At 41.2% G+C, this 17,731-nt stretch overlaps 1 protein-coding gene across 1 annotated transcript in view; it reads right to left on the bottom strand.

Annotated features, from left to right (window-relative positions):
• The window catches only part of CNTN5 (contactin 5), a 998,629-nt gene that overhangs the window by 89,384 nt on the left and 891,514 nt on the right, over positions 1 to 17,731 (bottom strand). The window contains exon 14 of the mRNA XM_084613389.1: positions 555 to 682. Coding sequence (XP_084469515.1) covers positions 555 to 682 — 128 coding nt within the window. The remainder of the gene's footprint in view (positions 1 to 554; positions 683 to 17,731) is intronic.

The following is a 17,731-nucleotide window of genomic DNA, read 5'->3' as shown; positions in this document are numbered from 1 at the left end:
GCAACCCAGTGGCTGGGAAACTAGTTGTAACTGAGTAGTTAGAAAATAGGCAATGATCTGCTGGGTTTCTAATCTAGCCATTTCTTTTTAGGATTTCTATGGCTAAAAATAGGACTTTATTGCTATACTTTATTCACTGTGTGCATGTAGAAAGGATAATTATTTTTGGCAGCTAGCATGTCTAACAGCCATAGGTATATACCTCCTAATTTTTCTCTCTCTTTTCTTTCACACACAGAATTAATTTAATAATCTGGAAAGGTTTAATTTATGTACTAGTTTTTCTGACACATAGGTATCATAAAACATTATGGGCATGTATTCAACAGAGGGGAAGCAATTGTTGGCACAATCTTTGGTAAACTCTCTGGGGGCAAGTACTGTCTTTTTGTTCTGTGTCTGTGCAGCAACGGCCATAGCACAATGGGGTCTTGGTCCATAACCGGGGCTCCTGGAGCTATTACTGTACAAATAATCAATAATCTATAACAATAATATAATAATAATAATAATTAATAATATAATTAATAACTAATCGGTGTGGTTTTCCATACCTTTAACAAATACTGAGGCTACAGTTTCTGCTGAACCAAACACATTTTCTCCTTGGCATAAATACCTTCCTTCGTCAGATTTGGAAGCATTCAGGATTTGTAGGCTCCCATCTGGAAGAACAGTTATCCTGAAAATTATAAAAAAATGTTTGTATCCTGTAATAGCATGTACCAGCTATCTCAAACATAGGCAGATTCCATGGTGTTATCTTTTAGGGTTAACAAACAGGATTAAGAATGGCTGCCACTGTGTGCAAGAATGATCATTGAATCCGCCTACTTAGGAAAGGATGCAATAAACCCATTTTATTCCCTCTGCCTCTTTAACTCAAAATAGGCTCTGGGAGGAATCAGTGGATTAGTTCTCCTTTGACACTTAATGATGGTGAATTTTAATTGTATTTTTGTAAAAATATGATCCTTGATACTTTATCTTTAAAACTTGGCTACTACATTATTGTTGAGTGATATTTCAATATTAAGCACAAGCTATCCCACCTGAAACTAACAGTGACCTTAAAAAACAAATCTAAGAATTATGAAGGGTAAAAAAGTAGAGGATGACAGGGAAAGAACATAAAATTAATTGTATGTGGCCAAAATATGATTTATAGCACTTGCTATACACAATGCAGGACAGGGATGGAAATGAGTTCTGGTGACTTCTGTTTACCCTTTTTTTCCCCGGAGTATTGTGTGGGCCTGATTCTCCAAACTCTGTGAGTAACTTCATTGAAGTCACTGGATCTCATGAGAAACGTGCAAAATCACACCCTCTGTGTAGGGTGGTTGAAATTTTAGCCTGGTCTAAACTGTGCTAGAAAGAGAAATTTGGATTTGAAAAGATGGAAAATAAAACACTGTTGCCACTTTTAATATTCCAAAATTTAAAATTATGTCCTCCTTCTGTGATCTCCTATTCAAGTTTTATTATCTTTTTTATTTTTTAAGTAAAACTTATTGAGTGAGATTCACCCATGTGACACGAGGCCAGTGCAAGACCTACGTATCACTTAATTCCTACTATGAGGGCATTAGTGGGAATTAATTGGCATATCAGTCTTGCACTGATCCTATGCATAGGGGAAAATTTCACCCATTGTAGATTGTTATTATATAAACCTTTTGTGCTCCTCTCTGCCTACATGCACTCATGCAGTCTAGCCATAGGTGGCAGGAGAAAGGGAAATGCATCTCCTGGGGACTCCTTCCTATTTCCCAGTCCTACAAAAGTCTAAGTGCATTTTCAGGTGCTCTGTGGGATTCTGCCTATTTGAAGGGGCAGAAGTGAGATGATGTTCTTTACCAGATAGTTCCTCCGCCACAAACAGCAGAGTACATTACTGCAGAGAAAGCCTACAGTAACTTACATTGTTTTGTCCTTCATGTTGTGGACATTCAAGGAGCAATTATAAGTAGGGCAGCAGCCATCCCAAGTTCATTTGCATCTATAGAATCTAAGCCTGATTTTTAAAAAATGAGTCCTTATGGTTGTGATGAAAACCTTTCAAATACCAATTAAGTGCAAAGTGATGCTGTGCTGAATCTGCGGCAGACAGAGAGGCTGAAACAATAACTGCAGGAGAGGTGTGAATCCCTCTTGTCCATTCATCTCAAAAGGATACAAACTCTGAAGACTGTCTCTTGGAGACAGTATCATTAACATCATATTTGATAGGAAGGGGGTGAGATGAGGAGAAACCTATCTCTTCAAATCCCAGGAGGCATAAGAACCAGGAATCAGTGGGAGCTGCAGAGTGTCAAAGAGATAAAGTGCTTCTGAAACGAACACGTTGTCCATTTGCTCTCCTCTTGGCCTTAACTGCTTAGCTGAGCAGAGCCACCCCAAGGAAAAGACTATCAAGAATTCAAGGAGCTATGGCCCTATCCTGATGGACAGGTTTCACCCTGCCTCCAGTGCAGCCAATAAAGGGAGAAAACCCCATCTGAGGAAAGGCAAGCTAGGATTGAAAGCTGAATTGTAATTTGGAGCAATTTACTTAAAGCATACGTCTCAGTAATGTGTACTCACTAAATTATCAAGGCACCTGTACAGTGTTCCACTTGGGGGGAAATGTGCTGCATGACCTTGATCATGAAAAATACTGCCCCCTGGTATTATATATAAGCCACAAGATTTATTGGGGAGGAAAAGCAGAGTCTCATTTTAATGCAAAATGTATTACCATTTATTTCAAAGATAAAATTGGTCACCACTCTCAGCAATGCAATATAGCAGCATAATAGTTTCCAGAAGAAAGAAGGGGCAATGAAAGGTCAGGCCAGTGCACACGGTGACACTATGGTGACAAATATTTTCTGTCTTTCTTTAGGCAAATAAATCACCGTATAGAAGACATAGGGTTTGTTGAAATATGGCATAGTGAGAATAACAAAAAACATGATCACATTAGACAATTATCCTTTAACCTATCTGAATTTTCTTAAAAGGTAATCTAACAAGTGAATACACCTGAAACTTTGTTATAAAATGTTTTAAAATTTAAAATTACCTTCAAAGTAATAATCTAATTTAGGAACGGACAGTGATTTAAGACGCATTCTTTCTTCTTTGCAGTGAGCTGCCCATTATATTTTCCTTTTCAGGATGCTCTGTAATCAACGCAGTTAAACTAGTGTATCTAACATTACAAGTCTTTGCAAAATGGTGATGTTTTTCAACAGTATAGTGTCAGTTCCAGGTATATGAAAAGCCACTTCTGCAATTTTACAAATTATAAAAGTTTATACAAGCCAAGTTTTAAAATAAAACAGTTTTTTGGGCAGGGAGAGCTAGATTTTAAGGGAGATTACTTAATTGAATCTTATGCACAGTTCCAGCTACATTTCTAACCATCTCACAGCTCTTGTGATATAAAAGGAAAAGAATGACTTGAGTAATCAAAGGGCTTTCAAGCAGGTCTGCTGGTAAATCAGCTGGCAAGGAACTGGACAGTAAAATAAATGACAGGGTTAATAATCATAATTTTCTTTTTGGAGCTTAGGCAAGAGCAGAATGATAGCTCTATTAGAGACTGAAATAATGTGTTTGTCCACAGACCCGGATAGGCAGTGGTAGTGCAACATAGGTAGCTTTAGTCCAGACTACTCCACCCTGACCTGCTAGTGTCAACCCTAGAGAGACCACCTCCTGGGTATGTCAATACTTGAATTTTTAGATGCCTTTAACATGTATTCATTAACATGTGTTATCTGAGAACGAAATTCCAGTGTATACACTACACCAAAATCTGTCCCAGGATGCAGACGCTTCTTGATAGACCTTTTAACACTAAGCTGCAGAGTTCATAAATTCATATTCATAGATTCCAAGGCCAAAACGGACCATTGTAATCATCTGGTCTGACCTCCTGCATAATGTAGGCTATAAAACTTTCCTAAAATAATTCCTAAATGTAACTAGAACAAATGTCTGTGTCAACTCTGCACTATGCCCTACAATTGTGTTAATTAGCACAACAAAAAAGCAGTGTAGCCATAGGCTAGGAGTTCAGTTTCAATGATCTTCCAAAGGCTTGGTTCTTCTACTAAAACTGCCAATGATGGTGACAAGTCAGTGCTGGTGGCTTTTGAGACTTGTACACATGTCCAGTAGGAAATGGAATAACCACCAAACTGATTTAACACTGAACTCCCATGAAATGGCAACAAATTTTAATTACTGAGCTGGATCGCAGACTCATAGAAATGTCGAGCTGGAAGGAACCTTGGGAGTTCATCTAGTCCAGCCCCCTGCACTGAGAGTAACTCTGACTGACCGCTATGCCTACCTACATGCCTCCAGCTTTCACCCAGATCACACCACACGATCCGTTGTCTACAGCCAAGCTCTACGATACAACCGCATTTGCTCCAACCCCTCAGACAGAGACAAACACTTACAAGAACTATATCAAGTGTTCTTACAACTACAATACCCACCTGCTGAAGTGAAGAAACAGATTGACAGAACCTAACTAGTAAAGTGCTCATTCACCAATATCTGGAAACCATCTACTGACCATGTTTTTTTCCTGCAGTGTCCACAAAGATCTCAGATATAGTTCAAGCTTTGCTGAGCCAGGTGGAAATTAAGGCAAAATCCTGGTCTCATTGAAATCCATCAGTGTTTTGACATTGACTTCAGTGGCTTAGGATTTCACCATTAGGGTATGTCTACAATACAGCTGCAGCTACATAGCTAAGGCAATGCAGTGAAGACACTTTCCACATCGACGGAAAGGGTTTTTCCGTTGATGTAGTTTGTCCACCTCTCCAAGAGATGGTAGCTAGGTTGATGGAAAAATTCTTTCATCAACCTAGCTGTATCTACACTTAGGGTTAGGTCAATCTAACTACGGCATTCAGATTGCGGATTTTTTCGTAAACCCTGAGCAGTGTGTAGTCTATAGCAAGTCATAGTCTTCATAGCAATGTGTGATATTATTACCTCCTGCTCTTTCCTGTGGAGACTGTTATTAAAGGACTTGACTCACAGAAATGGAAAGCTGTCATTTTGATACTGCTGTATAATTGACAGTGGACTTTTACCAAGGAGGAAGACACATGTTTTTTGGTTGTACAGTTTGTTGATTTAGAAACTCATTTAAAACACAGGGGCAAATCCTGAGAGGTGCTGAGCACTCGTAGCTCCTACCTAATGTCGTCAATAGGAGTTGCAGGGGCTCAATACCTTCCAGGATTGGGCCTTGGGTTTAGAGGAGACACAGGTAGACCTTTAACTGGATTATATTAGGGAAAGGTAAAGCTACAAAACCTACATTTAGATGAGCATTTTTATCTTGCCATTCTAGGTAGTTATTATTGAATAAGAAAAATCAAGCAAAAATGTGTATTGGTAGGAGGTTTAAGGATGGAGGGTTGCATCTTCATATCCTTTATTTGTTTTGGTGTGTGATTTTATATGTTAGGTAGGACTTAATTTTTATATTCCCTAGAAGAGTAATCAGAGCAATTAGGGAAGCATGAATATGAAATTTAGTTAAGGAAGTGCCTAAAGAAAAACTTTGCACACAGTGCAAACACACAGTGACTGGGTAAGAGAAAAAAGAAGTGACTAAAGTGGTTACATTTCCTTTCTCCTGTTTTTCTCATTCAGCTCTTAACCAGCGTATAACATTGGTTTGTGTGTATGTTAAAAATGGGAACCTTTTAGATGCATACTTTGTTGAGAAGCTGTATTGACCAATTTAGTCCATGGCCTTTCCCTTTGTTCTGATCTGAGCAATCTGTCATTTCACATTAGCCTGGATATGGAACCTGTCACTACTCTTTAATGTTGATTTCAAGGAATCAGGACAAGTATTTGTAAATAGTTGAAACCTTTGCTTCTCCTTGAATGTGCATAAGCTCTTTCTCTCTTGCTCATTTGTAAAAGATGTATAAGCATCTATATCTAATAGGAACTGAGAATCATAGATTCCTAGATCAGAAGGGTCCATTGTGACCTCCTGTATAACACAGGCCATAGAACTTCCCCAAAATAATTCCTAGAGCAGATCTTTTAGAAAAACATTAAAAAGTGTCATTTATGGAGAATTCACAACCCTTGGTAAATTGTCCCAAAGCTTTCCACACTCTCACTGCTAAAAATTTACCCCATATTTCCAGGCTCAATTTGTCTAGCTTCAACTTCCAGCCATTACATTGCGTTATACCTTTCTCTGCTAGATTGAAGAGCCCATTATTAAATATTTGTTCCCCAGATAGGTATTTGGGGCTGTCAAGTCAAGTCACCCCAACACCTTTACTCTGTTAAGATAAATAGACTGAGATCCTTGACACTATCACTGTAAGGCACAGTTTATAGTCCTTTAAGCATTTTCTTAGCTATTCTCTGAACCCTCCCCAATTTATAAATATCCTTCTTAAACTGTGGACATGAGTAATCAAGTGATCACACCAGTGTCAAATACAGAGGTAAAATAACCTCTCTGCTGTTACTCGAGATTCCCCTGTTTATGCATCCAAAGATCAACAAGCCCCTTTGACCATAGCATCGCACTGGGAGATCATGTTCAGCTGATTATCCATCACAACCCCTAAATCTTTTTCAGAGTCACTGCTTTCCAGGACAAAGCCCTGCATCATGTGAGTATGGCCTACAATGAATTATTGCTATAGGGAAACCTCTTCAGTAACCACCTTTGATGGAGTGCTGTCATTTAAATATTGTTAATCTAATTTGACACCTGACTGTGGCTAAGTCCCTAAGCACAACATGGAATTACTAGGATTTTACTAGGATTTTATTCAGACAATTTTCTCAAACATTTATGAAGACTACTGCAATCCTGCGTGTGGCATCCCAGATCACTGGAATACTAAAAGTAATATTCTAAGGCTCAGCGTTAATGTACTCTAAAGCACTATCAGCCATACTCAATACATACAAACTGAATCAGGGCAAAATTTCCAAAGGTGCCACAACTTGGATTTTCTTTTTTGTCCTTGCAGCTTGCTGCACACTAACATCTGTGCATTAAAAACAAGAAAGAAAAGAACAGATTTTGCTGGTACAAATGGGGTTCACCTCTGTAAATGTAATTTAGAATAGTTGACACTAAAAATTCAACACTTCCCAACAGATACCACACTTAGCTCCTATTCTAATTATAGAGAGAAAACTATGGGACCAATCTATAAAAAGGGGAATAAGGACAATGCAGAGAATTACAGGGCAGTCAATTTAACTTTAGTATTCAGAAAGATAATGGAGAAAATAATTTAAAAATCTACCTGCAAATGCCTAGAAGATAACAAGGTGATAAGTAACAGTCAGCATGGATTTGTCAAGAACAAATCAAGTCAAACCAACCTAATAGCTTTCTTTGACAGCATAACAAGCTTTGTGGATTGGGGGAAGTGGTAGATGTGTTATAGCTTAACTTTAGTAAAGCTTTTGATACTATCTCGCATGACCTTCTTATAAACAAACTAGGGAAATACAACCTAGATGGAGCTACTATAAGGTGGAGGCATAACTGGTTGGAAAACTGTTCCCAGAGAGGACTTAGGCTATCCCTCAATGTGAGGATGATGTCTGCCAAAGGGATTCATTGGGGGTTTTTAAGTGGCTGAGGGGCCCAATTCGTGCTCTGCAGGTGTAATTTTGGAGGAGACATAATTGTTGGCTGGATTGTTGTGCCCTTTCTTTCCTCCTTTGCCGTTTCTCTGTCTCATGAGTATGTCTGTTCTCCTCAAAGGGAGCTGTGGCTTGGTGTATGATGTGGCATCACTGTGTTCTGTTCTGCACCAAATCCTTCCATTTTGTTGGATTGATGCCTCCCTTTTTATGGTGTACTTTTAGTATGTCTTTGAAGTGCTTCCACTGCCCTCTGCAAGCCCCTCTTCCCTGACTTAACTTGTGAGCTGAGTATTTGCTTCGGAAGGTGAGTGTCAGGCATGCATACACAATGGCCAGCCCAGCGGAGTTGGTGTTTCATGGCCTGCACCTTTTTTTTACTGCTGATGTTGGCTGCAGAAAGAATGCTGATATTAGTGAGTCGGTCTTCCCAGCTTATCCTGAGACTCCTCCTGAGGCAGTGCTGTTGGAACCACTCCAGCCGCTTGAGATGTCGTCTGTAAGTTACCCATGTCTCACACCCATAGAGAAGGGTGGGAATGACAATTGCCTTGTAAGTCAAGATCTTGGTGCGTTTGCAGATCCCTATAATTGAAGACTCATTTGAGTAGTCTTCCAAAGGATGTGCTGGCACACCAGATCTTGTATTCAATTATGAGTCAATACTGGTCGTTTGGGAGATGTGGCTGCCAACATATGGAAAATGGTCTCTCCACTTATGGTGATTTGTGGAGTATGAAGAAGAGTTTGTGCAAGTGAGGGCTGGTAGAGCACCTTGGTTTTCCTGATGTTGAGAGAGAGACACAGACTGCGATAGGCATCTGCAAAAAGACTTAGGGTACTTTGCAGGTAGGCCTCTGTGTGTGCGAGAATGATGTAGTCATGTGCATACTGAAGGTCAGTGATGCCAATTCTCGTGATTTTAGATTTTGTTTGGAGATGTCAGAGAATGAGGAGTTCGCCATCCATACTAGAGTAGTTATTAATGGTTCACAGTCAAGCTGGAAGGGCATATCAAGTGGGGATCAGTTCTGGGTCCGTACAATAGTGTAACACTGTTGCAAAAAAAAGCAAACATCATTCTAGGATTTATTGGCAGGAGTGTTGTACACAAAATACAAGAAGCAATTATTCCATTCTACCGCACACTGATTTGGCCTGAACTGGAGTCTTGTGTCCAGTTCTGGGCACCACATTTCAGGAAAGATGTGAACAAATTGGAGAAATGCCAGAGAAGAGCAACAAAAATTATTAAAAAGGATTAAAGGTCTAGAAAACATGACCTATGAGGGAAGATTGAAAAAATTGGGTTTATTTAGTCTGGAGAAGAGAAGACTGAGGAGGGACATAATAACAGTTTCAAAGACATAAAAGGTTGTTAAATGGAGGAGGGAGAAAAATTGTTCTTGTTAACCTCTGAGGATAAGACAAGAAGCAATGGTCTTAAATTGCAACGAGGGAGGTTTAGGTTGGACATTAGGAAAAAGTTCCTAACTGTCCTGGTAGTTAAACACTGGAATAAATTGCATTGGGAGGTTGTGGAATCTCCATCATTGGAGATTTTTAAGAGCAGGTTAGACAAACACCTGTCAGGGATGGTCTAAATCAATGGTTCTCAAACTAGGGCCGCTGCTTGTTCAGGGAAAGCCCTTTGCGGCCTGGGCCGGTTTGTTTACTTGCCGCATCTGCAGGTTCGGCCAATCTCGGCTCCCACTGCCGCGGTTCACCGCTCCAGGCCAATGGGGGCTGTGGGAAGGATGTGCTGGCCGCCCTTCCTGCAGCCCCCATTGGCCTGGAGCAGTGAACCGTGGCCAGTGGGAGCCACAATTGGCCGAACCTGTGGACGGGGCAGGTAAACAAACTGGCCTGGCCTGCCAGGGGCTTTTCCTGAACAAGTGGCAGCCCTAGTTTGAGAACCACTGGTCTAGATAATACTTAGTCCTACACTGAGTGCAGGGGACTAGACGAGAAGATCTCCTGAGGTCCCTTCCATTCCTACAATTCTATGAAAACTGTGCTTTCTCCAGTCCCGTTATTAGCAAACTTTTGGAAAATGTTGACATTTTATGGTAAACATTGTGAAAAAGGGTGTCTGGTTTTTTGTTTTTTTTTTGTAAATAAAACTTTTTACACGTAGGTAAGATTTACAGGTTTTAGCAGTATTTCCCATTAAGGCCTCAGTTCAGTATGTGTCTAACTTTAAAAACATGAGCAATCCCATTAAAGTCAACAGCACTCTTCACATGGTTAATGATAGGCACATGCTTAAGTACATTGCTGAATCATGATCTGTTGGAACAGATGCTCAAACCAATAATTCCTTACCTCCCAGTAAACAGGTACAATGGACCTTTTAAACTGTGCACATTATCATTTCTTACATATATGACATGTGAGAAACATCAGAGACTACACTTTGAAAATTTGGCTCTGCTTGCCTATCTAGAATTAAACACTCCCAAATACCCTGTCACAGAATGAACTGGGTCTTGTGCAAAACCTGATGAGAATTCCTTAGAAGTAATGTCTACTTTGATTGTTTCCAAGCTCCTTTTAGGATTGGTGATCTGAAGAAGGGGGAAGGCAGAATAAGGATTTTCCAGTATATTGTGCAATCCACTGCAAGAGCATTTTTCTGTTTTATAAAGTCCTTTGTTTTCAAGATAATCATCTGTAAAGATGCTGAAATAGGATATTAAAGTGATAGGAGTCTTAGATGTATCTATCAGAGATAGTAGTTACATGGTATTCTGAGTCCTATGGCTGTTAAAGTCTATAACAAACCGCTGCCTTCTTATTTTGGGTGCATTAATTCAATGAAAGGAATATTTTGCTACCTAGAGACAGATCTATAGATTTTTTGTTTTTACAAACAGATCCTTTCCAGCACTGCAAATCTCTTTATGTTTCTGAATGACCATAACGAAACATTAGCTAAAATTAGCCATTTTTCTCAGCAGCTTAGAAATATGGTGCTTGTAGGAAACTAATTTTTTTAAAAGTTATTTTGAGATATTTTCAAGTTTTGGCTACTAATTAGAAGATTAACATAAATGCTCAAAAATACCCTGGGGATGACAGGGGTTTAAAAAAATGGAAATGCCTCCTGGGCATAATTACCAAGGATTAATGAGTGGTAGGCCATGTACACAAAGGGGCAGATTCTCAGTTGATGTAAATTGGCATTGTTCCATTGAGTTCAATGGAGCTATGCTGATTTACATAAGTTGAGGATCTGGCCCAAAGTATCTAGCCTATCTGAAGGACAAACATTGTTTGAAGTCCTAACATTAACCTTGAGCAATACAAAGTGAAGAGCAGAATTATTTCCATATTATCTTGAAGCATAAACAGTTTTAATTTCAGTGAAATGAGATTCTTGTAAATTTAAGTATGTTAATTAAATGTTTACGTGGAAAGTTTTCATATGCTTCAGACAGCAATCAAGTAGCTAAGGCATTATTGATGTAAGTATTGTCATAATGTCCAATCAGATGGAAACCTGCATGGTTTCATGTCCCATGGCAACGGTTTCATGTCCCATGCTAGAATATTAATTATGGATAATACCTTACTCTACAGAGCAGTCAAATCACCTCTTCTCCTGCACCCCACTTTGAAAATTGTATTACTATTTCTTGATACTTGGCATGTGTGAAAAGCATTTTTCTGTATTATGGTAAAGATGTTGCTCTTGCTTTTGTGTGACTGATGAGTGGGAAGATAAGACAAACTGATCACTCCTGCATTGGACACAAGGACAGCAACACTACAAAACCAGTCTTGAAGGTAATAAGTAGAGCTGTCAATTAATCACAGTTAACTCACGTGATTAACTAAAAAAAATTAATCGTGATTAAAAATGAGTGGTAGGCCATGTACACAAAGAATTAATCACGATTAATTGCAGTTTTAATCGCATTGTTAAACAATAGAATACCAATTGAAATATATTAAATATTTTGGATGTTTTTCTACATTTTCAAATATTTGATTTCAATTTACAACACAGAATAGAAAATATATAGTGCTCACTTTATATTATTTTTATTACAAATATTTGCACAGTAAAAATGATAAACAAAAGCAATAATATTTTTCAATTCACCTCATACAAGTACTGTAGAGCAATCTCTTTATCATGAAAGTACAACTTACAAATCTAGATTTTTTGTGACATAACTGTACTCAAAAACAAAACGTAAAACTTCAGAGCCTACAAGTCCACTCAGTCCTACTAATTGTTCAGCCAATCACTAAGACAAACAAGTTTGTTTATATTTACGGGAGACAATGCTGCATTATTATTCTTATTTACGTCACCTGAAAATGAGAGCAGGTGTTCGAATGGCACCATGGCATTGCTAGGTATTTACATGCCAGGTATGCTACACATTCGTATGTCGCTTCATGCTTTGGCCACCATTCCAGAGGACATGATTCTATGCCTATGATGCTCGTTAAAAAAATAATGCATTAACTGAATTTGTGACTGAACTCCTTGAGGGAGAATTGTATGTCTCCTGCTCTGTTTTACCTGCATTCTGCCATATATTTCATGTTATGGCAATCTCGGATGATGACCCAGCACATGTTGTTCATTTTAAGAACACTTTCCCTGCAGATCTGACAAAATGCAAAGACAGTACCAATGTGAGATTTCTAAAAGTAGCTACAGCACTTGACCCAAGGTTTAAGAATCTGAAGTGCCTTCCAAAATCTGAGAGGGACAAGGTGTAGAGCAGGGGTGGGCAAACTTTTTGGCCCGAGGGCCACATCTGGGAATAGAAATTGTATGGCGGGCCATGAATGCTCACAAAATTGGGGTTGGGGTGTGGGCGGGGGTGAGGGCTCTGGTTGGGGATGTGGGTTCCAGGGTGGGGTCAGAAATGAGGAGTTCAGGGTGCAGGAGGGGGCTCTGGGCTGGGGCGGGGGAGTAGGGTGCTGCGGGGGTTGAGGGCTCTGTCTGGGGGTATGGGCTCTGGGATGGGGCTGGCGATGAGGAGTTTGGGGTATAGGAGGGTGCTTCAGGCTGAGACGGAGGGATTCAGAAGGCGGGAGGGGGATCAGGGCTGAGGCAGGGGGTTGGCATGTGGGAAGGGGTGCAGGCTCCAGCTGGGGATGTGGGCTCTGAGGTGGGGCTGGGGATGAAGGGTTTGGGGTGCAGGAAGATGCACCAGGCTGGGACTGAGGGGTTCGGAGGGTGGAAGGGGGATCATGGCTGAGGCAGGGAGTTGGGGCATGAGGAGAGGCTCAGGGGGACAGGGTCTAGGCGGCGCTTACTTCAAGCGGCTGCCAGAAGCAGCAGCAACGTCCCCACTTCAGCTCCTATGCAAAGCCGCGTCCAGGCAGGTCTGCGCGTTGCCCTGTCCACAGGTGCCGCCCCTGCTCCCACTGGCTGCAGTTCCTGGCCAATGGGAGCTGCAGAGGCAGCATGCAGAGCGGAGCTCCCTGGCTGCCCCTACATGTAGGAGCCAGTGAAGGGCCATGTCGCTGCTTCTGGAAGCAGCGTGGAGTGGCCCCGACCCTGCTCCCCAGCTGGAGCGCCAGAATGGGGCAAGCCCCAGATCTCGCTCCCCAGCGGGAGCTTGAGGTCCGGCTTAAAATTGCTGGCAGGCCACATCCGGCCCATGGACCATAGTTTGCCCACCCCTGTGTACAGCATGTTTTCAGAAGTCTTAAAAGAGCAACAGTCTGATGTGGAAACTACAGAACCCGAACCACCAAAAAAGAAAATCAACCTTCTTTGTGGCATCTGACTCAGATGATGAAAATGAACATGGGTCAGTCCTCTCTGCTTTTCGAGCAGATCCCGTCATCAGCATGGACACATGTCCTCTGGAATGGTGGGCAAAGCATGAAGGGACATATGCATCTTTAGCGTATCTGGCATGTAAATATCTTGTGACGTCGGCTAGAAAAGTGCCATGCAAATGCCACTTTCAGGTGACATTGTAAAGAAGAAGCGAGCAGCATTATCTCCTGCAAATATAAACAAACTTGTTTCTCTGAGCCATTGGCTGATCAAGAAGTAGGACTGAGTGGACTTGTAGGCTCTAAAGTTTTACATTGTTTTATTTTTGAAAGCAGTTATCTTTTGTACATAATTCTACATTTGTAAATTCAATTTGCATGATAAAGAGATAGCACTACAGTACTTGTATTAGGTGAACTGAAAAACACTATTTCTTTTGTTTCTTTTTTACAGTGCAAATATTTGTAATAAAAATAAATATAAAGTAAGCACTGTACACTTTGTATTCTGTGTTCTAACTGAAATCAATATATTTGAAAAAATAGAACACATCCAAAAATATTTAAATAAATTGTATTCTATTATTGTTTAACACAGCGATTAATCGCACAATTAATCATGATTAATTTTTTTAATCACTTGACAGCCCTAGTACTAAGCAAATGCTGTTTTTTCAAGATCCATCTTTACATATCTAATCATTTTCAGTTTTTTAACATTTCTCTCTCTCTCTCTATCCCAACTTGTATGCACAGTGTGGTGTGTGATACATCCCTTGTGTAAAGACTGGATTACTTTCTCTGATCAAATTCTAGGATTATTTAAAAAATAAGAAGGCACTATGCTGTCAACTCATCTTATCACCAAAGAGGTGTGGGGGGGGGGTGGGAGGAGGGGGTTTGAACATAATGGTAACACTTCACTCAGCTCCTTCTCTGCAGAATTCTTGCATTCACATTTGTATTAGACTTTGACCCTGTAAATTATCTTTCTTTCAAATGAAGCACAGGATAGAGGTCCTAATTCCTTGTGATAATTTCAGATTCTATAGCACTTTTCACAAGATTAACTTGTGGTGTTTTAGTCAGATTCTACTGTTTGTATTTACAATCTGCCTTTGCAATTTGAACTTTACCACTTCATTTCCTCTCATAATACTGTTGCATAGTGCTGTTATGTACTTTTTGATGGCTGTGTTTTAGTGCTAACAGATTTTTCATAGTATATACTGTTAAACTGATATAATCTCATCTTGATGCATGACTTACTGTATATGACTTACTGAGATAAGTACATACAAGTTTACTATGAGTTACCATATAAAGAAATGAAGTATATACATATACAAATCAGATTAATAAAAATGGGGCGGATGCTTGTGGAGATCAAATGGATCCCCTTGCCAAGACCCTCTGAAATAGCCCGAGTGCAACTTTAAAGCAAATCCACTGTACTTCTGCACAGGAAATAAAGAAGCCCCTCTAAAACAAAAATCTACATGAGGGAAAAACTATTCATTTGGATCAATTCAACATTATAGTTCAAATGAATGGTTGGAAGGAGGTTCAGAAAGGGAGGTTACTAGCAGCCAACTTGGGTGGCCCAGCTCTGATAATGCTGCAGATATTACTCTTAGAAAAGAGATGGAATTATCCAGACCTGGTACAAGCCCTTGGCATGCAGTTAGAAGTGTCAGTTTGAACTGGCCAGGGCACAGCTAAGAGCTAGAAGGAGAGGGAAAGAAGAAATCCCATATGAACTGGCAGAGGACCTGTGGACACTTGTGTTCCTGGGTTTCCAGATACCTCTGAGGCGCCTTATTTTCAGTCTCAGTTTGTGTAGCTTCAACTTCCAGCCATTTGATCATTATACCTTATTCTGCTAGGCTGAAGAGCCCTTATTAAATATTTTTCACTGTGTAGGTACTTATAGACTGTAATCAAATCACTCCTTAACCTTCTCTTTGTGAAGCAAAATAGATTGAGCTCCTTGAGTCTGTCAATACAAGGCACACTTTCTAATCCTTTAATCATTCTTGCAGATTTTCTCCAAACCCTCTACAATTTATCAACATCTTGTCAGTGACCGTGGGTCTCATACAGTGGTCTACAGGATTCATAGTAAGCTCCACTCTGCCACCCTGTGACTGGTTAACAGTTGCGAGGGCAGAAACTGAACACTGAGAGAGGATTCCAGTCCTGGACCCTGATTGGCAGAATACTGAGGGCCCTGATTCATTCACAGCTTCTATATAAACCCAGCACAGGAACAGGAAGTTGTCCATGCAAATGGGATCCATCCTGCTCCCCTGGCTTGACTTCCTGGTATCCCAGCCCAGCTTGTCTCTTGGCATCCAATTCGTAGTTCCGATGACTGGTTTGTCTCCTGCCTCTGACCCCTTGGTATCCCGATCTGGCCCAATTCTGGCTACCGATTTGTGGTTCTGCTCTCAAGTTTGTCTCCTGTTTCTGATTTCCCAGTATCCTGACCTGGCTGACTCTTGACTCCTGTCTCCTGAGTGTGGACCCCAGCTCTGACTACTTAGGCCACAGGAGTCGGCTCAGTGCCAGTGGAATGCATCTGCCTAACCCTTTGGTAGCACCGGACACACTTGGGTAGGCCGCCCGCCTGCAGACCTGGGTAATCCAGCTGACCTTGGAGAACCAGCTATTGCATTCGGACGAGTTGGACACAGTTGTGTGCTGAAAATGCCACACTCCAGACATGGTTCGTGCAGCCCTGTTCCCCAATACTACTGCCGGAATGATTTTATGGCAATCTCCAGTGCTGCCTCCTGTTCATGATGCATCCACAGACCTATACCACCGATCAGGCAAAGGTGAGCCTGGTCTTCAGCCTGCTGTCCTAGGAAGCATTAGACTGGTTCTCCTCCTTCTTGGAGTGTGACAACCCAGTACTTTCAAGCTGCGAGGTCTTCCTACAAGCCATGTCGGTACTATAAAGGGACTGAACCAAACTCATATGGAGAAGGCTGCCCTAAGGAAGCTCTAACAAGGGCAGGGCACTATAGCCTCCTATGCCACACAATTCTGCCACCTCACGGCCAATACAAACTGGAACGAGGCAGCAGAGATGTACCAGTTCTGGTGGTACCTTCAAGAAGAGATTGAAGATGAATTAGCCCGGGTAGAGAAGCCTGCAAGTCTGGATGCCCTTATGGATCCCACCATCCATACAGACAATCAGTTACGGAAATGAAGGGAGGAAAAAAACAGGGGACTTGCGACACTCCAACCCAGGTACTGTGACCTTTTCACCAGTTCCTCCTGCTCAGCCAGTGCAGGTGGATATGGGCTGTTGATGACTCACCCCCATAGAAAAGGAATGAGAATGCCAGCACCATCTCTGCTTCTATTGTGTTGCATCAGGTCACTCCATCTCTGTCTGCACCAAGCAAATTCCAGGGAGTCAGGGAAGAGAGCGCCCCCTAACTTAGGTCCTGACTGGAAAACACCTGGAAACCTGCTTGAGGATTCCCCACTTGCAAGTGCCAGTCCAGTTGCACATACCAGGGACACGCCTACAAAATTTCATCCTACCTGCCTTCATCAACTCAGGTTCAGCTGACTGCTTCATAGATGCAGTGGCTGCCCAGATCCTGCAGATTCCCCTGCAATGCAAGGCTACTCCTAACCTGGTAGAGAGTACTGACAGTTCCTGTTTGTCCTATGGTCCAGTAACAGAGGAAACATCTCCCTTGGAGGCCATGATTCAGGGGCACCAAGAAGTGTTACAATTTGGTGTGATTCATTCTCCACAGTTTCCTCTGACCCAGAGTATCTCCAGGCTAGCCCTCCACATCCGCTCATTTGGTGGTAAGCATGGGAAATCTGCTTTCCATCAAAGTTTTGTTGTATATAGTAGTTTACCTAGATCCAAGCTGTCCAAGATTGGCTGACTCCCCACACAATATATGACCTGCAACACTTCCTGGGTTTTGCCAACTTCTATTGATGATTTATCCTGAATTTTTCAAAACAAATCAAGCCCCTCACCACACTCCTCCAGAAAAAAATGCCCAGTTCCATTGGTTTCCTGAGTCCAAGCATGCATTCAACCAATTGAAACTTGACTTTTACTACAGAACCTAGGAAGCTCACCTGTGCAGAGTTAAACTATGAAATATTTGACAAGGAATGTCTGGGGATAAAAAATGCCTTTTCACAATGGTGTCACCTTTTAATTAACATGACTGTAAACATAAGCCTCATCTACGACAAAAGGTATGTGTGAACCCACCCAAGAGCTTTTGGGATGATGTTTTGGGTAGGTGTGTGTGGCAGTGTGAGAGACCAC

This window comes from Lepidochelys olivacea, assembly GCF_965140295.1.
Source record: "Lepidochelys olivacea isolate rLepOli2 genome assembly, chromosome: 1".
Lineage (NCBI taxonomy): Eukaryota > Metazoa > Chordata > Testudines > Cheloniidae > Lepidochelys > Lepidochelys olivacea.
This window is presented reverse-complemented; position numbering and strand designations above follow the sequence as displayed.